The 20654-nt window shown below is 40.7% G+C and overlaps 1 protein-coding gene across 7 annotated transcripts in view; it reads right to left on the reverse strand.

The window, feature by feature from the left end:
- znf536 (zinc finger protein 536) overlaps positions 1-20654 on the reverse strand; it is a 223041-nt gene that overhangs the window by 54859 nt on the left and 147528 nt on the right. For all 7 annotated transcript variants that reach the window (XM_046033563.1, XM_046033557.1, XM_046033559.1 and 4 more), the window contains 2 exons: positions 20461-20619; positions 11125-12906 (listed from right to left, as the gene is read on the reverse strand). In XM_046033563.1, the coding sequence (XP_045889519.1) occupies positions 11125-12906; positions 20461-20619 (1941 nt within the window). The remainder of the gene's footprint in view (positions 1-11124; positions 12907-20460; positions 20620-20654) is intronic.

The raw sequence follows: 20654 nt of genomic DNA on the forward strand, positions 1-20654 counted from the left end.
ATAACCCATTGTTTCATGTTTTGCAATATTGAATACAATGCGCTCTAACGTGGCTATGAGTGTGCACAGGGGGAAAGGATATGCAGACCTGCATATATACATAAAAGCACTTGATTTGCACGCACACACACACACACACACACACATATGTAGCGTATGAATGTGATCTCCAGATCCTGGTAACCTCCTAGCTCCCACGCTGTCTTCCCTCCTGTTTCCCCATCCCGTTTCTAAATTAATGAATAGAATAATTGTCATGTAACTTTGCAATCATCCAGCATTCGTCTCCATTTCCTTTTCAAGGGCAACTCGATACTGCCCTTCATTCACTGTACTGTACTTCCAGGAAACGTGATGTGGCCAATATCATCGTCTGTATTAATGACTATGGTTGAGGGAGAGAATGTGAATGTGAAAAGAATAAGAAGCCTTTTCAAAAAGGACCTTTCAGCAGGCACAGCAGGTGATATCTGGGAAATTAGTGAGGTCAAAATATTTTTAGAGTTATCACATCTGCCAAGGAGAAAAGAGTGGCAGAAAAAGTGAGCAACAGGTACCACCCAGGACCATCCTTAGGGCTTGACAGCAGCTATTACATTTATTTGCTCTTTGAAAACCACACTATTTGCACTTTTGGGTGACAAGGTGATAATTCACCTCTGCACAAGTCAAACTGTAATATTGTTGCACATGTGAAATAGCACCTCGCCTTCACCAGCCGTCAAAGCTGTCATCTCGACATGGCACAGGCACACAATGAGAGCCCGGGGAGGTGTATCGCCAACAGTCGTCTTCTGCTTCTCAGTAAAAGACAGACAGACAGGCCTCTAGACGGCTTAATCACTGGAGGAGCCAGTGCCCTCCAGCAACAAGGAGAGAGAGAGAGAAAGAAAGAGTGCGAGAGATAAAGAAAAGGGAGGATCCCAGAGTGTGGGAAAGTGAAATGCGGGGATCCAAGAGAGGAAGGAGTGTTGGTGGACTCGCTTTGGTCTACACAGAGAAACATCCGTGGTTGAGTTTCCATGCGCAGTCAGTCAGATATTGGTCAAAGTCTGGTTGAAGTTTTAATCAGGTTAAGCTGTTTACAAGAATCTTTGCAAGGCTGTAATTTAATTGGCCATGAATAAACGATTTAACTGAACAGTCTGGTCCGGTGACACAACCAAGAGTTTTAGAGAGAAGTACGAGCTTTGACACCAATGTTTTCTGCCCTAAAACTATGTTACTAGTTACTTGATCGTGGAGGGTATTTTGCAAGAAAACATTTTCAAAACATAGTGTTGTTTTGTAACAACTAAAGACCTTGTATTTTTTTACATAATTTCTATAGTAATAATATAATTATACTTACTCAGTTAGAGACCTGGGAATGCGGCATTCATTAACAAGGCCCTCTCAAATACTGTATGTTTGCACATTTCACATCATTGCACATAACCGGTATATTGAATATATTTGCTTTTTGTTGTTAAGTGTTAAACGTGATTCTTCTATATTTTATATTTAGTCAATTTTTATATCATCTGTTTATTCCATACCATCTGTCTACTCTATATTTCTGTATTTCTACATTTATTTATGTCTGCTATATGTTTGTCTACGTGCAGCACCTTATCTCCAATGCAAATTCCTCGTACGTGTAAAAAGCTACTTGGCAAAAAAAGGTCCTTCTGATTCTGATTCTGATCATTGTTAAAAAGAAGCAAGGCTGAACAACAAACCCAAAGTCAAGTGATTGGGCGAATTTTAAAGCGAGACTATGCAATATTTTAAAGATGAAATAACGCAACCTTCCTCTTGCATATTAAAACTTTAATTCACCAGGAATAAAATTCAGTGTTGTTCAGTTTGATACCCTCAGGAGTTTTGCTGCCGCAGCCTTACTTACTTGGGTATGATGGGTTTGCTAATGATAGCTGATGTTAGCAAACTTAAAATATATTGCTGTATATTAGTCAGTTTGCTGATTTAATCACTTTTCTCTACGTGTGCTATTGTTACACGTTGTTTCAGTAATCGCCAGTATGTTGCAGTTTTCCTTTGTGGCCACAATGGCCGCCGTTAGGTTACGAAGTTTCACTTTAAAGAGCTTTGCTTTAGCTAAAGATTTTTGGGAGAGAAAAACAAAGGCAAAAATGACCCCAAATGTTTGTTGTTAATTCCTAGATCTTCCTGTTTGAGCTCTGACCTACCATTTTTGTTGTAGAAGTCACTACTACAACAAAAATAGTCTTCCTGTGCAATGTGCAATTATTTACATTTACACATATTTTGTGTATTGTCTTATTGTATGACTGCCCGTGTTTCTTGCCCTGGTGGACTTTGCCATAGTGATGTTGCAGTACAATGTTACCATAACGAATAAAACAAAGGTCAAAGCTACAAAAATAAGACCCAAGTTGTAATAAATCAAAATGATCCTTTAACTACAAGATGAAAATCATGCTGTTTGCACTGGTGTCACCACACCTCAGTGATGACGGATTGCTGGATGAATCATTACTGAAGTCAAATACAAAAGGATGTGACAGTGTGCAACAAAGGGTTTTTCAGATATACGGTACTGTATGTCATTGTTGCTGTTGATGTATGACTGTATTGTAGAACTGTCTACAGTGAAAAGTATGTTCATTAGGTTTAGTCACAGTTTGTGTCTATACTATTTAGAAAAGCAACCGCTGACCATTCAAACATTAAAGTCTACTGGCTAAATGAATAATGACATCTCTGGAACATATCTATCCATGACCTTTATGTCTTCAATATAGATACTGTCTTGTAAATTAGACCGTACCACCTGCACCCACAAGGATCCTCGGGTGTCACCTTTCTGAACCTTCAGACCTACTTTTATGTGTACAGAATAATTACTGATATCTGTCTGTGTCTGGGAGCAATACCTACCCTAGCTCTTTTGTACTTGTCAAAGAATTCTGTGTTTGAGTGTGTGCGCTTGTTTGAGATGCTTGAGACAAACATCAAAATGGTATGATGTCTGTGAAGATTCCCAGCCATCCAGGTCATATTTTTGCAAGGAAGGTTAAAATCAAGGGCAGCTGGAATTGGTAGACGATTTTGAGGATAAAGTGATGGTCAGTGTCACCAAAAGTGTACTATGAATTTATTTTGTATATATACACCAACTCAAGAATATATCTAACCACTGAGCTACAGTAAAAAGGCTTTAAGTTTGAATCTGATGGACGGATTCCAGAGTTATCTAAATCAATCCCTTTTTATAGTTCAATTTCATGTATTTCAAGAAAATATCATACATACTGTACATCAAAGAAAAACATTCCTAAAAGTATATTATTTCATTTACGTTTAACCTGTTGTTCATTCTTTCCTAGCCAAAATAATATATTTTAGTGATATGGTGAAACATAAAAATGCATATTTCGTCTGCTCAATGCAAAGAGACAGAGCACACTTACAGCCCTGTCGGATGTTCCTTTCTCAAGTTATGGGTCTGTAAAGCATGGGAGTTCATTCAGTCACAAATTCACTGTTTTTATCATTTCAATGTTTTGGAAGCTTTATGTTATTTGGAACGTGGTTGTATGGACAAAAATAATGTTTTGAAGAAAACCCCCAATAACCACTGAACATTTAAACACAAAATATGGCCAAAACATAGACATTCACCTGGTATATTTTTGACAAATTGTGTAATAACTGTTGCATCTTAGGTTTCTTCTCATCAAATTTACAGTTACAGTCATATTCCAGACGTATTAGAAGACATTCTGTTGCATTATAATGAGTTGGATGATGGTTTTGATGGTGATATTGCTATTAAATATAGATTTTCTACCAGGCGAGGATGAAAATATATTTTCCTTTATTGCATCTCCATTTACTCTTTGATAGCAAAATAATTAGGTTAATTTACAGTTGATTCATTTTTCTTAGCTTCTGACCTATCAAAGAGACCATGATATGCATCTAGGCCTAACGGTTGAGGAGTTATTTCTGATTCATTTTGGGTATTATTTTAGGCATTTTTCCTGGAAATAGGGGCAAATAGCTGGTAGTTACCAACAGGTTAATATTTCCAGTAGGACTTAAAATATTAAATTAAGAACAATTGACTGTACTGTACATATGTATATACAAATTATAGGCTACATAAAAGAAAATGGGTTGGAATAGAAACAATAAGAAAACCAAGCTGAAACAGGAAAGACATTTTGCCGCTCGTAGCAGACATCCATCTGAGAAATCCTACAATAGGGAGAATTTAGACAACTAGGAAGCATAGAATGCGATTGCACACAAAAGCAGCGTCAGCATTGTTCCTGTTGTCTGCTACACTGAAAATGATACTTACTTTTAGCAGTTTGATAAATACAGGCCCAGGATGCAATAATGTGTAGTAATTGTGGTGAGTGCTGTTTGTGTGTATACAGAAAGAGACAATTGTAGTTACTGTATCTGTATTATACAGGCACCAGCATATGTGCATCTAGAATTGTGACAAAAAAAAATCTGTAGCTTTATGTGTGTGTGGATTTGTTATGGCTACCTTTCTTCCACTTAAACTAGAGAAAGTGAAAATTACACCAGTAATGCCAACTGTGATCCACTACATCTGCGCTTCACAGCAAGCACACCAATCCCACCATATGTCTTTAATTACCATCAGTGCTTTACAGAACCTATTTCACACACACACACACACACACACACACACACACACACACATATCAGCCTTTATTACAATAGCATGCATTGTAATGTTTGCCTACTCCTCCGTGAGAATATAGATGTATGAATGTGTGTGTGTGTGAGTGCATGTGTGTGTATGGTCTGTACATGTCTTGCACGTTGTTCTAATATGACCTCAGCACTCATGGGTTCAAATCCTTCGCAGTGAAGGAAGGCTGGAGTGCACTCCCTCTGACAGAGGTAATTGGCCACTAGTGACACAACCAGTGCTGTATTTAAGATGAAAACATCCTTAACACGGTGTGTGTGCGCGCACACACACACACACACACACACACACCTACGGGAATTTTAGGGTTGTAGGACAAAAAGGCCAATGACATTGTCAGACTACATGAGGGAAACAGTAAAGATATTTCTTAACTCATTTTTTCAATTTAAAATGTGAAGGGTTATACATTTAGGGCACAAGCAAAGGCCCAACACTATGTCTAAAATGTCTGCTTCTTGTCTGCAAGAGGTTTTCTCTCTTTTGCAGACAAGAAACAGACATTATGTGATTTACTTGTGATTTGCATATGACAGGCATGCCTTCAGTGTGTCTCTGCCTCAACCTCATAGTTTTTGCAGCTTTTCTTGAGAGCTGTCCTGTCTTGAGGAAATTATTTGCCGGTAAAGCTGCAGTAGCATTTTCCTTTTACTTATGTTCTATGTTCTAACATAGTTCTGTCTCATTCCTTCTTTCAGTGAGTAAGTTTGTAATAATATGTAATAATTTACCCTTTTCTCCACTCAGGGTGCTTTATGTTGCTTTTTATTCTGTTACATATTTTCTGCATTTGCTAGAATCCCTCTCAGAAGAGAAGCGATGTAAACTATGTATATATTATATACTTTTTTATCCAATCAAAAGTCAGTAGGGTTATGTCATTGTAACGAGCTAGCAATTTAGTCAGGAATACTGCTGCGTGTTAATTGTAGCCACACCCTTTCCTACATCAACAAGCCTTGTAACTGAACTTCATTTCAGGTCTAGTCCACATGTAAACAGGTATTTTTATAGCTGGAGTTTTTCCTCCTTTGTTTTAAAAAAAAATCTCTGTCTACATGAAAATGCAAAAACACCCTATCAAGCGCTGTCAAAGGCATGCCAAACCACCAGGCGGCGATATGACCCTAACCGTAAAGCCATGTTGGCCAATCGGAGCCTAATAAAATCGTAAACAAAGCAGGTAGTGGCGCACAATCTGACGTCGCAAGGCAAAACTCCGCTTTTACTGTCTACACGACAACACTGCCCAACTTAAAGTGTACCCCCCACCCTCCCCCTTATAAAGCACACTACCAAAAAACAAAGTAGTCCAGTCCACTGCATAGTACGTCTCAAAAATGCTGTAGTGTAGTGATCAGTGTAAATTCTTATCCCAAATCAATCAATACTATTGTTAAACTAAAGCAAGACCTTATTTAATGCTTAAATAATGCACCAGAGCACACTTTCAGTCATTGTATGCAGTTCAAGAGAGCTCTTTTACAGTTGATACATTACTGCGCTTCTTGCTGCTATATGGTGAGACTGAAACGTCGCCATACATTCACCCTTTCAAGTCTTCAAAAATAGACTCTTTTTACTGTGATCTAATGTGTGTAGAGGAGGTGACTCTCTCAGAGTTTTTATCTGCAACAAACACCAACAAACCACAGCACTTATGAGGAGAACCATAGAGCACAATGTGAGAGTACTTGTAAATTGGAAGTGATTTGTATAATTGATGTGAGAATATACAGCATTTCCCTCTCTTCTTTCTATCTCCTCTCCACTAACTCTCTGTTTATGTAGCCTACTTCTCAAATTGCAAGAGGTGCTCGGCTATGAGCTCTGCCATTTTCTCCTCTGAAATCCTCAGTGCGCACATCCAAGTCCTACACTTCTATCAACACTTCCTCTCCAGCTTGTCAATCTCAACCTTCTAAAGTCCTGGTCCGCATTTAATATATTAAATGAACGAGGGGGTTGAGGTAATGTAAGTAATACGATGTAAGGAGCAATGTTCGCAAGCAGTGATGGCATGTACAGCACTGTTTGAATAATGGAATACTTCATGTTTGATAATGCATGGCTATAGATAGGTCTCCACTGCAGCCAAGTATTGATCGTGTTAAGCACATCTACAGTACAACAAATGGTGCAGGTTCATATCAATCTTTACACAGCGTACTGTACCTCAGTAACCAGATACCTTGTCTGATTACAGATACCTCAGGGCCACTGCTGTTGTTAATGACATTTATTGATAAATCCAATTCCTGGGCAAATTTAGGGAGGTGTGGTGTAATAGTACAGATGTGTGAATATATGTGTGTGGATCCGTATATGTGTGTATCTGTTATGTGTCAGAGTGCAAGTAGATTCATGTGCATTGTAACCCTTTTCTCCCTGCTCTGGGCATATTAATGAAGAGACGGCCACTCCAGACGTGCAGTGCGTGCCCTACAACAGCTCCCACAGATTCAGGGGGAAATTTCGATATTAATGATTTATACTGTATTTGCATACAAACCTAATGCAAACCCACTCCAGATAATCACATTTTGCCAGGTCTGAATTGAGTTTTACGGATGTCTTTGCTACCCCCACCTTCTCCACCCAGCAAATAACAGTGGAATGTATGGCTGTTGCTCTTCAAGCTGCGGGTACAAGGGGTTTATAAGTGGACCCATGAAGAGGGACTGTAATAGTGCATTTTACCATGAAACAAGTGTGTCTATTTTCTCATCCAAGCTTTGTCATACAACTGTAGCATGTGTAGCAGAACTGGCAGCAGTCACGATAGTGGTGGTGACAGTAGTAACAATGGTAGTATCAACAACACTTGTAGGAGTAAATTTACCAAAGTACTGAACTTTTGTACACCTTTGGGATACCATTTTGATATAATGCTACTTTCTACTTCTACTCTACTACCACATTTCAGGGTCAATATACTCTTTTCCCGACTACTTTTATTTGGACAGAGTTATCGCTATAGTATCCTCGCTGGCAGCACAAAAGACATTGAGGCGCTGTTTTGAGGCCACAAGTAAGCTCTGACTGAGCATATAGTGAGGTTATTGAGGGACTCAAACACTGAATCACATGATGCATCAATTTCTGTGGACAACGTTGTTTCTGCCTTGACTGTAACCTGTTTCCCCAACAATAAGCCCTGGATCACCAAGGACACCAACACCCTCCTGAATGGAAAAAAGCGATCCGGGGCAGGGTACAGAGATGAGCTGAAACTCATTCGGAGAGCGCTTAGGATTAAGCTCAAGGAGGGCAAGGACACATACAGAAGAAAGATGGAGGCCAGACTACAGTAGAAATAGTAGAGGGTCTGTGTAGATGCATGAGGAGCATCACTGGCCATAATCAACCAAATGACGCACCCCAAAAAAGTAACAATCGTGTACGAAGCGATTGTGGCGTTGTAGCACAGTTCAAGAGTTATTTGCACAGTAAAAATTTTTTTTTATAAAAATACCAAAACACTGTCAGTAGCATTGTTTTTTTCTTTGCGTTACTGATAAGACCCCATCAGGAAGCCAAATGTGAGTGTCTGCGCCATCGTTTAGAAAGTCCTCTGTTTTCCCGTCTGCACTAAAATGCAGCATTTTGGGGTCAGCAGCATTTTGAAACTTCTCAGTTTTAGGTCTTCGGATTTGCTGTTTTAGTCTGGACAGGAGGTGCAAATGTAGCAAAAGGTCTCTGTTTTAAACAAAAACCTAGTGGTGTGGATATAGCCTTACCCTGCAAACCCCCCCCCCCCCCCCCCCCCCCCCCCCCCCGATGGAGCCCTGGAACTGATCCCTTCTCCCAATGCACACCACTTGCACACACCTCACACCCCCAACCACCACGGCAGGCCAGGTGAGAAGAGGACATGAAAGTCTCCACTGAGCAAAGCCTGCAGGCCCTGCAGGGCCTCAATTCTTTTAACACTTTACCGCCTCTGCTGTTGGGAGACAAGTGCTAGGGCCAGGCAGGTGAACACTCCTTTCCTAGCTAACAGATTTCCCGACCGGCAGGCCGCTGTAATGAGACTGAATCACATGCAGCATCATTAGCAAGATGAAGGAGCTGATCGTGGACTTCTGTAGGCCTAAGTGTCCTCCGACCCATGTTTCCATCCAGGGGGAGAATGTCAAGGTGGTTCACTCCTCTAAATACCTTTACATTGCACCTGGATAACACGCTTCTCTACAAGAAGGACTGGAACCAGCTATACTTCCTGCGGAGGTGCAATGGCTTTAAAGTCTGCAACAGGATGCTGGAAATGTTCAACCAGTCTGTGGTGCCCAGCGCTATCTTTTGAGCTGCTGTGTACTGGGGATGTAGGGTTAGGATGAGAGGAGCTAACAAACTGTGTGATATTAGTGAACGGACAGGCTACTGAGGTCCTACTGGACCCTAACTGAACTGAAAAATAGCAGACTGAGCATGAACAATATTCATAACAATAGCAGCCTCTGTGGTATTAGTAGCAGATGTAGTAGTGACAGTAACAGTTACATGGGGAATACAGCATGCAGTCCATCACAGGGTTAAGATTGACAAACAAACTCACATTCATACCTATAGACAACCAATAGCCTCCAGTTAAATACTGTATCAGTAAGAATAGCTGTACGAGTTTAGCTTGACGTACAATATTGGTTACAGTGTTGTATAATATGATATGTCATTGTAGCAGTACAGTCAGATAGCTAGTGACTGGGATGAGAGTGGCAGTTTGTGGCAGGGCGAGTCCCGAAAACAACTCACTCATATTCGTATGCAAGCACACCACAGCATGTCATGATTGTACTCGTGTTTCACAATATCTTTTATATTTTTCTATGCTATCTTCAGTGCCATCCTAGAGATCTGACTGGTGAATATCTATTGCCAGGAAGTTGGATACATAATAGCTCGTTGTTTTTTGTTTTTTTTAATTACAATGGATGCCTGACTCAGACTAGGACAAACTAACAACATGTAAGAAAGGCTTTTGTTCCATAGAGAAAGCCTTTTTTTTTTTAAAGGTCAAGCATTCCTAGTTGCAAAAGGAACTGCCCACATTACATAGCTTGCTTTCACAGGCTTTCTGATTAGACAATAAGTAGGGCATTCTCAGACAAAGGCATTTCTCTATTAAATGAAACATATATCAATCTTGTATGGTTGAAATGCTTTCACGATATTAAGATATGCAGAGAGCATGGTTCCATGACAACGGATAATATTTTGTCAGATGGAAAGGTCAGATGAACACATGTAGCTGCACTGCTTCATTAACAAAGAGGTCACTATTATTATTATTGCATCTTCTACTGTACCTTTATGAATGTATGCCTAACAGGAGCTCTACATTTCATAGGCAAAATGTCCGACTCTTTTGTTATCCACAAAAAGAAAAAAGGTCTATGATGATCTATTTGCCCATACTGAAGCTAACACTGGGAAAACATAATAAAAAGTTTAAATAAATTCTTCGATTAAATCAGAAAAACATATTCAAAATATGATAGCAAAAAGATACCTACAGCATTCAAAATCTGCAACTTGATGAAAAAGAAAACTTTTTTGTTGCATTTCTCTAAAACAGGCAATTGCCTACTCACTCAAATGTCTCAGTTTCAGTTTCAATGTCTCAGGATCTCAGTTAACACCAGAAGTATGTAGTCTCTTCTCTTTTCTGCATTATCGGTCACTGTAGTGTGTGTATAAATCAGTGTTTCAAAGTACACCAACTTTGGGTTTTTACTTTCTTCCTATAGAGACACTTTAGCAACCACCCCTTAACAGCAAAATAGCATTGTAAATAAGAGAAAAAAGAAAGAACTTCCTTCTTCAGTCTCAAGGAGCAGCTGTAACCTTAGCAGAATCATGAAAGTTGACAGTTCATTTTTCACAGGGTCATAGATCGACGAGTCTTATAAAGTAATGGGCTTTTGGGAGCCAGCTTTATGAGAGCTAAGATAGTTAAGAGACATGTGGAGGAGATGGCACAGGGAGCTGAGGTCCTGCTCTGACTCATCCAGGGTTATTCCCTCCATGCTGTGGAGCGGGAGGTAGGCGCTGCACTCCCAGCAATATAAACGTGTAATAAAGATTAATCTGTTGCTAGTCGCCAGGCTGATAGCTTCTAAACTTGCTTGAAATAAGGCTGAAATCACTTCAGAGCCAATCTTGAGACCTTTTGTGAGTGTCTGAGATTCCTTTGTGGGTGTGCGGGAAAAAAAGTATATGTGTTTGTCTTGTGTGTTTAGTGTTTATGTCTATGCAGTGCTGGGAATATTGAATTTGTGTTTCAAAGACGCGTGTATTCATGACTGTTTATGTGTGTGCTTCCTGCTGGTGTAGGTATGTGTGAATATATGTATGCGTGCTGTACAGAAGTTACAGTGCCAGTAGGGGTTAAAAACACTCACCAGGTGCTTCTGGCCTCTTAATGCCCCCTGTGGGTGCCCCTCCCACTCCGCCTCCCAGGCCGTTGAATGCAGGTAGGTTGTCATTGCTGTAGGCTCTGAGGACAGATAGCATGTTCATCTGCTGCTCTAGGTGGGTCTGCTGCTCAGCCTTCAAAAGTCCTTGAGGACCTCCGGGAGACAGAAGGCCAAGTCCCTGCTGCCACTGCTTCTCCAGTGGCAAAGCTTGGTTCTTGGGATGGGGAACCAGAGAAAGCGGTTTCATGACAGAAGGAGATGTGACCAAACCAGTTCCACTTTTTGGAGGCTGAGTGGTGTCATCTTGGAGCAGTTTGGGGTGGTTCTGGAGGTGGTCTAAAGCTGGACTTCCTTCTTCCTCTCTCTCCATGTCCATTTGTCCATCCTCATCTCTTTCTTCCTCCTCTTCAGGCACTCCTCCCTCTTCTTCCTCTTCATCAGAGTGATTCGATTGCTGAAGTCTCTTAGGGGTGGTTGACGGGGTCTCACTAGCACTGCGCACACCAGCCTTTACAACCTCATCATCTGATCCAACCTGGTTCTCTTCTGCATCCCCACAGGAGCCCCTCTCACCGATGTGCTCATCCCCAGCTAAAGATGCTCCTCCAAAGGCCTGGCTAGGTAGGTCCAGACCTTGCTCTCCTGTGGCTATGTAACCTTGAAGGCCCTGGCTGGCCCTCGGGGATCCATCATACAAGCCACCAAACCGCCGGTAGAAATCACTCTGAAAGGGGTTGTAGGGCTGGTTCCTGTGGTTGTTCCAGCTTCCCTGGCTTTTCTCTCCATCTCTATCTCCATCTTTGTCAAGGGCCACACCAGAGGTCTTGGTATTGGAGGAAACGATGGTGGAGGTGGTGGGAGAAGCCTCTCCATGAAGCTCCTTGCCTGTTTCAGACCGCTGCGTTTGAGCCTTACCCAAGTGGTTGGCCTGGAGGTGTAGAGCCATGAGCTCCAATGAGGAGGTGGAGAAGGAGCAGAAGAGGCAGCCATGCCATGCCACATTATCGTGGATGGTTACTGAAGAGCCGGGAAGTGATCCAGATGCAGACTCAGGCCGCACTGACACAGACAGATCAAGGGGTTCATACTGGGACCCAGGTTTGCCGGGTTCTGAGTTCTGTTTGGCTTCAGCGTTATCCTCTCTTTCCTGGTCAGCTGAGATGGACCGCTTTGCTTTGGGCTCACCGTTATCATGGTAGCACTGGGCCTGGAGCTGGACTGGACTCTGGTTGTCCTTCATATCCTTCTTCATAGAGCTGAGGACAAAGTTGTCCATGAAGGCCTGGAGAGAACCTTGAAAGTGGACTCCGTTTCCCATCATGCTTTGGTAAGCCCTGCTTAGGTCGGAGAAGCTATCTGTCACTGGTGAGACCAGGGAGGATGGGCCGTCAGCAGTCTTCATGTTCTCAGCTGAGGAGACAGAGTCAAAATGGCGATCCCCACGCTCCCTCTCTCTATCTCGGTCGTGCGGAGACATCATGCCGGCCGATGCCCACTGATGTGGCAGCAATGGACCTGCCCTGAAGTCTAGGTTGGGAGGCATGCCCTTGAAAACATTACGGAGGACATCTGGTCGGGCAAAGATGCCGCCACCGGCTGTCTTCCCATGATCCTCTTTGTGGTCAGAGGAAGGGTTGTGGCCAGAGGATGGGCCTGAGGTGGTGGAGCCATTTTGACGCTCACGGTGGTGGCGTTCCAGGTGGTACTTCAGACTGGCTGACTGGGTGCCGGCATAGTCACAATGAGGGCATCGGTAGGGTTTCTCTCCTGAGAGGCCAAGAAACAGAGAGAGAAACAGAAAGGGAAAGACAGAGAAAACAGTGAATAATTAACCTGATTATTAGATTGACTGGATATCAAAATCTATTTATTGGAGCAGGGAATGTGGACCCTAGGGTCATGTAACCTCCCTGAACAAAGAAAATTAGGTCAAATGAGCAGAGCTCACAAAAAAGATATGCATTTCATTAACTACCGTAAAAAAGAAGATATTTTGCAATTGCCTCACTTTCTAGTTGGCATCAAAACACATGCAATTTTGAACACCTGAAAAAAAGGATGAGGGAAGAAAGTGAAAACTTAGGAATAAAGAAATAAAGTTGAATGAATGAATGAAATAATTTACAATACAATGTGATAATGAACACCAACAATCCAATGCCTTTACTCTTCCACAGACATCAGCTCTGTTCCACTTGGTGTGTGTGTGTGTATTTTTGCATGTGTGTGTGTGTGTAGTGGGACGGGGGTGGGGGTATGGAGTAGGCATCTGAATATGGGTTGATCCAGCTTGATCCAGCTCTGCCAAGTGAGCCATCACTCATATCAACATCATAAAAAACATTTCACCATATAGTGCTTTCAGGCCACTACAAGAGATAATATGACAGGATAACTAACAACAAAACTGTCTTGATGCTATCTGCCCTGTAAGGGCTGGGGCAGAGGGTGTGGCTGGATCTGTGTGTGTGTTTGTGTGTGTGCCTGCAGTGGGGTCATCATGCCTCTGTTCTGGCCTTGTATGCTGTCAGTCCTGTGCCTTGGCGATGAAAGGCCAATTTCTCCTACATTCCCTATTTGCAGTTTATCTTGAGAAGCATAAATCAGCCACAAAATCCCACCCCTTCCACATTACGGCGTACGAAAAAAAAAATATGGATGATAAAATATGATGCAAAATAAGTCAATGAGTATTAAAAAAACAAACAAGAAACGTGCTGGCGACATTTGTGAACCATGTGCTTGTTGCAATGAAGCCCCATGATAAAGAACAATATGATTCACAGATCAAAGGTATTACGGTAAAAGGGGGTGAATCTGTCTGTCGCGTAACATTTACATATATTTATTTTTGCTGCATATTCATATTCATGAATATTCTTTATAATGGTCTAACACCAGCATTATTCTGCCAGAAGTAGATCTTCCATTGGAATGATACTTATATTGAAATAGAACACATCCTGCTAGCAATTATAATAGGCTTGGAGTCTGAGCCAGATTTGGATTCATTAAACAATGAACAGAGAGGGAAAAAATGCTAAGCTTTATTTATTTAAAAAAAATATATACATATAAAAAGTTTCCAGAGTAGAATTGCTGTTATAGGGATAACAGTGATTGTGTGAAAAGAGGGGGTTGTTGGAAAAAGAAATAAAAAGGGATGGCTGTAGTGTTTTGTGTGTATGCACATTTCTATATACAGTATTTGGCCATAAAATGTTTAGATTATGCACATGGAAACCATTTTATAAAAGAAAAAATGGCATTGTTACGCAAGGCTGGTTTGAATGATTTAAGTCGGGCTGTGTAGTAAATCATGGATATAATTAGCAAATGGCATACTGCTCAAGTAATTTATCATTATTTAGAGGGCACCATTCCAGAAAAAGACTCTGCGATCTGCAGACCTACTGCAGAGTTCTCAAATACAGGGTCACAAACACCAACTCAATACAATATTGATAAAGGAGAGAAACGAACAGGAGAGTATACAAAAGAAAATTGAAGGTGGAAATGCTGAAGAGAGGAGAAAGTAAGAATAAAAGAGACGAGAAAAGGGAAAGGGAGTGTGCAGAGAGACAGATAGCCCCGACTAAAGATAGAAAGACAGTGATTTGATATCTTTACTCTTACGCTAGAGTGGCTATGAAGCATAGTATATTTAAAATAAACCATACGAGATGAGCTTTTAACCCAATAAGTGCTTCTCCTGTGAGCTGCCGAACAGAGGCTCAGTGCTGATTTAATAAGGAAACGTCCCTGATGCAAATGATCATTCTCAATTCCTCTAACTGGACAAAATGATATTCTAGGAGCCAAATTAGACAGAAATTAGACTGATCTGATCTTTTTTCCTTCTCTGTCTTCTCTTATAAGAGGTTGTTAATGTTCATGGAGGGTGGGGGTAAAGATTAACGCACCATCTACATATCTGCAATGAAAACGAAAAGCACAGAAGATTGTATGTTTGACACTCTCCTTTGATGTTCACGAGTAAGGAAAACTGAAAATAAATACAAATGCCCTCAGAGCGTGATCATTTTATTCCAGTTTATCATTAAAATTAAGGATTTAAATATATCTGGAGCGAGTGAGACAGACGACAAGTGCATTTCTGCATCTCCTTGTGTTTATGTATGCGTGTGTGCACCGATTGGAATGTGTGTGAACACATGTTTATGCGTGCTTGTCAGTCTGAGCCTGTGTGTATGTGTGTGTGTGTGTGTGTGTGTGTGCTCGTGTCTTAGAGGGCCATTTGGACTGGCTAAGACATCTGCTCCATCATACGTCAGGGGTCTGGTGTGACATCTGGGGAATATACTGTATCCTGCCTTGCAACATTACACACAATTTACTGCTAAAGGTCATTATGTACCCGTTAATCCACTTTTAATTGATATCAGCGCAAACAGCACAACCTCCCAGCCACATGACAGATCACTGCTGCCACAAAACTAGAAAATTGCTATTTGGGAGTTAAAAATAGAATGATAAACTTTTTGCTGTTGTACGTCTTGGCTTTGGACATTTTGTCCCTGACAAAGGTGAATGACAGAAGGGTAAGAAATGCACCACTGTGGCTTTCTTAGCTTTGACCTGAAAAACTAGAGTGCATAAACATCTATGTGACACCTCTGTGGCTATATATCACCCTCCTCCTGTTTGCTGAACTGGAATCTGCTCCTCCACTATATGTTTGCACCTCATGCTGCATGTACTGATTTCATATGACTTAGCATAGTACCATAAAACCATGTAAAGATAAATACCCCAAACATGTACAGAGGGGCAATTAAAATGGCTTAATAGATATGACATGCTGGAAGATGAATTTCCAGTTGGCTGGAAAGTTGGAAAAAAAGAGTTGAGAGACTGAATAATGGATTGAAACTGTTTTACATCTGTTTTAAGTATATCTGCTTAAGTTAGTAGTTAGTGGTGAATTGAAAATGTATTTAATGCTGTCAAGGTTAATAGTTCTATTTTCTCAGATGGGAAAGTGACACCATAAATGCACAGTATATGCACTCAGGAACTTTGTACAAATGTGTCCACATGTATGACATGTTTAAGGATAAGGCTGGCATTTTTCAGAATCTTTTATTCCTTGTGTAGCAGTCAGCATTGAGCCCATTTGTTACCGAAGAAGATTTGAATATTTAAAAACAGGTCGCAAATATATAGTTCCTTGTTTTAAATGCCCAGTTATTCCCTAAAACAGCTGGGCTATGTAGTTTTTCGCAAATGTTACTCAAACAGGAGTAAATAGTACATTTGTTGGGGACTATTTTTAGCTGCGCATTTGGTGCTCTAGTGAGTATTTACAGCACCAGGACAGAGTATGTGGGATTGACTCAAAATATATTAGTGACTGTGTTCATTGTAATTAATTAACATGTCACCCAGTGCAACAGTGTGTCTCATTGATGTGTTTTTAATAGTGTTTAGACAACAATGGAGCTCTATGGCACAGATGAGTAAGATATATCAGGTTTTGAGAACTGTTAGTAAGTATCAATTCATTGTTGGTTTTGGTATTTTCATAGGATTGTTGACATTTAATATATATATATACATATATATAAAATATTGGCAGCCTTGTCCTTTAACTAAGAGGTTAGTATTGCAAATATAATATATTAAATTTAGCAGTGTCATTGTATTGAAGACACTGATAGGAAATGAAGAAAAAAGGGTGTACTGAAAGAAATGTATTAGGAGGTAGATACTCAAAGAAAGGACAAAAGGGAGGAAGGACGTGGCAAAGGAGTGAAAGGAATGGAGAGGGAGATCACAGGTCCCTCTTGATTGATCCTGATTACAAGGTTAGGTTAAGGTTAAACGACATGGGCAAGTCCTACCTTTCCTCTTTCTCTTTGTTTCCCCATCTCATTGTTTAAAGGTGAGAAGGGACTCTTATTGGTTATGCGGCCCTGCCTGAAGTTGCGGCTATTGTCAAGAGTGAGGACCTTTTTATTTTTTACACACAGCTGCTTACTGCTAAATAGTGCCTTGTCCAGAAGGGGACAATCTGGGCCTCTAATTGCTGTCACTGAAGCCTAGATTCATTATGTGACTTTCCCATTAAAATGTGAGCATTAATTTGTATAATGAAATATCACCCTCTGCAGTGTGTTCATTAGCTGTGGCCCCACACTGCAGCGCCACAGCCGCACAATGTTAGCTACCTAGAAAACTGTGGTTAATTTTGCTAATGGATATTTTCCCACTCACTGTTCAAGAGGAAATTAATACTGTAACATTACCTCTTTAACTTTTGGAGAAATTTAAATTCACTTCATTCCTTTCAAGCTGGTGTTAGCCACTCATTAATCTCTGTGTTGCGTTGCACAATGCTGCCTCGGCCGGCTTGGTAAGCAACTCCATTGTGTCACTCACATTGCATTAGGATGAAGGGGAGCTCGGCTGTCATCTGTGAATTTCTCTGCATTGTCGCCAAAGCACAGAGAGGATTTTTAGCCGCTGTAAAAGTCATCTCGTGGATGTAATCAGGATGTCACAGTGGAGCTGGTATGATTAGGTTATAGGAATGATTTAATGGCCACATGTGGGGGATGCATCAAGCTGTTTTTCCTCCTGTGTAAAAGACGCTAAAGCTGTGCTTAGATAGGCCTACATCCAGACATACATTCCTTTCAAGAAACTCTTTACTAACCTTTCTCCTTTTTGTATAGAGCTCCAGAATAGGTCTTTTATTTTATTGTATTTTCAAGATATGAATGGATAAATGTAAAATATACTGTGGATGAAATTAGATGGGCATACTTGTCTGTGTGTGTTTTGCCAAATGAGTTAACACCAGGCCTGGGTTGAGGTCTCTGCTTCCTCCATGATAAAATATGGCCCTCGTGGGTATCCTTACCGTAATACTCGGAGCAGACATAACTCACCCCTCTCACCACCAGATAACAGATTCCCCTCCGAAAACCACTAACCAGGCCATCCCCAGCTACGCTACAGTAGCTGGGGATGGCCTGGCAGTGACCTAGATGCGCTATTTAACATAGGGATGCTAATTATATGAGTATACACCAGTCATATTAGTAAGCTAGAGTGAGAAGCTTTTTCTCTAATTCCTTTCTAGATCTGAGGTACAGTATGTGCCTGTTATTAACGAAAGAAAAAGGGGGTTACAGTATGGGTGGTCTATTAAGTGCATGAGTAGGAAGATAAAAGCAAGGGAGAATAAAAAGAAAAGCAAGCATTGACTGTTCGGCGTTTTAGCCTTGATGTCTCTACTGGAACTCAGGGATTAATTTGTTAAGTGTATAAACTAACAAAAAGGCCAGGACTTAAGTATTTGTGTTCACATGATAGTGTTGTTAGAAAAGTACAGTTTAATGCTTATTATTCTGAGACCATGTGCTTATTTTACTTAAATATGACATTACTCACTATGATAATAGACTATGGAGAACAAAGAAGAGAAGACCTTAAAGATGCAGAAAATATATATTTTTAAAGAGATAGTGAAAAGAAAAGAAGAACATTAAAGCCTTAGTTACAAGTATTCAGCTGCACCCCTACCCTGGTGATTCCAGATCTCATTGCCTTGCTCAAGGATGCTTTGACTGGACAAACTGTGGTTATGCACTTGATCAATGTACATTTTATCCGAAAGATTTGTATTTACTGATTATTCGCTGTAGTCAGTCATGAAGCAAAAATTCTCAATCTCTTGCTTTGAATGAAATGATCTGTGTAAGTGCTGATTTTTGCTGTTTTATATTTGTATATATATATATAAATATATATTTATATATATTGTTAATTGTTTTTTGTTTATTTTATGGAATATCTTTGGGTTAGGGGACTGTTTGTTGGACAAAACAAAATATTTGAAGGTGTCATCTTAGGGCTTTGATGTGTATGTTTTACTATTCTCTGACATTTTATTAACAGACCAGTATCCCTATAGGAATTACATCCATATGTCCAATGTCAATGTGTCATTGCAGGAAGAAGTGTGCCCTGCATGTAGTGAGGTGAAAAGTAAAGGTGTGTGGCTATGTTGCCTCACCCTAACCCTATCTAAACCATATTTATTTTCCATTTCCACTTTCCTAATGTTACCATACCGTATTAGATATAGCAGTAAGAAAAACATTTGAAAAACATTAGCATTAAACATAATTCAGGGTTTTGCATAATTGCCAAATACTGACATTCTCCTCTGATGATAGTGTTATTGATTAATCATTCTGTTGAGCCTGGAAACGCTCTGTGAGATGAACTGAGAGGCAGAGAATCACCTTACTAACTTACACTTCACACCCCAGGCCCACCAACTACAACAAGGTGTCCTTGTTGTGAGGTGACCTCTGCATGGTCTAATTGTGACTTTAACCTGGATAGGCAGTGGGGCGTTTGTACCTTGCAGAGGGTTACAACCCTGGCTACTGTCAACAGTCTACATCATTACTCTGACTGCAGCCTTAACCTTCCAGCAACAACCAGTGGACAGGTTATCACAGAACTCCCTGAGCCCTGGTTGGTGAGATGTATGGGCACAGAGCATGCAGCTCAGAGGGGTTAGGACACTTGTCTGAAAAGTAAAGCCAGATTTATTAGACACATCATCTCACGCATATCCCTAAACTGTGGACAGGCTTGCTTTGTTTTGGCTTGAAAGTTATTGAGAGTTAGCGAGTGTGAAATTGCCCTCTGAGTGATGTCATCGGAGGACACTGAACCCTTGTTGTGTTAATTAGAGCTCAATGAAATGATGAGTATGAGAAAACAGAATAATAACCTTAAGCCTCAATGAGGGACACTGTTAATAAACGCATATTGCTGCTTGTGAATAGTTATATTTATTTGTCTTCATTTCATTTTAAGGAAAATGCATTACACTCAAACACACAGAAATATCTGTAGAATTACATTTCATGGACTTACGGTATATGCTACTGATTGACAGGGGTCACTGGGTCACTTCTGGTGCTTCTTATTTTCAGGACATTTATTTTGTTCTTATTCTTCTTATTCTAACATTTTACATTTTTAGTAAATAAATGCAGATTATAGGCTTCCCAGAGACAACTAATGCAGTATCAATTACAAAACTAATATGCAATCTATTAATCTGCATCATATCCATCAAATCAGAGGCAGATAGACTCCAATATCTGATTAGGCCAATATTCATAAAACAATATGTCAGTCTAACCCCAGAAGGAATGTCAGTACAAGTAGTAAAGTAAATCTTGCATGAATTACAATAAATGTTTAATAGCTGGAGAAATGCACTCTGTGCCTACACTTGTTTGGGGAAGTGATATCTGTAGATGTACTGACCTGTGTGTATCCGCAGATGGACTTTGAGATGATGGGAGGTGCGGAAAGACTTGCCACAGTAGGGGCAATCCTTGGAGGACGAGCCCAGACTGCGCTCCCGATGCTGGGACAGAGACGGCTGAACGCTCCCCGCCGCCTTCCCCAAGTCCTCCCCAACATCTGGAGCACACACAGAGACAGCACAAGGAGGGAGA

The sequence above is a fragment of the Micropterus dolomieu genome, linkage group LG20 (genome assembly GCF_021292245.1).
Source record: "Micropterus dolomieu isolate WLL.071019.BEF.003 ecotype Adirondacks linkage group LG20, ASM2129224v1, whole genome shotgun sequence".
In the NCBI taxonomy this organism is placed as follows: Eukaryota; Metazoa; Chordata; class Actinopteri; order Centrarchiformes; family Centrarchidae; genus Micropterus; species Micropterus dolomieu.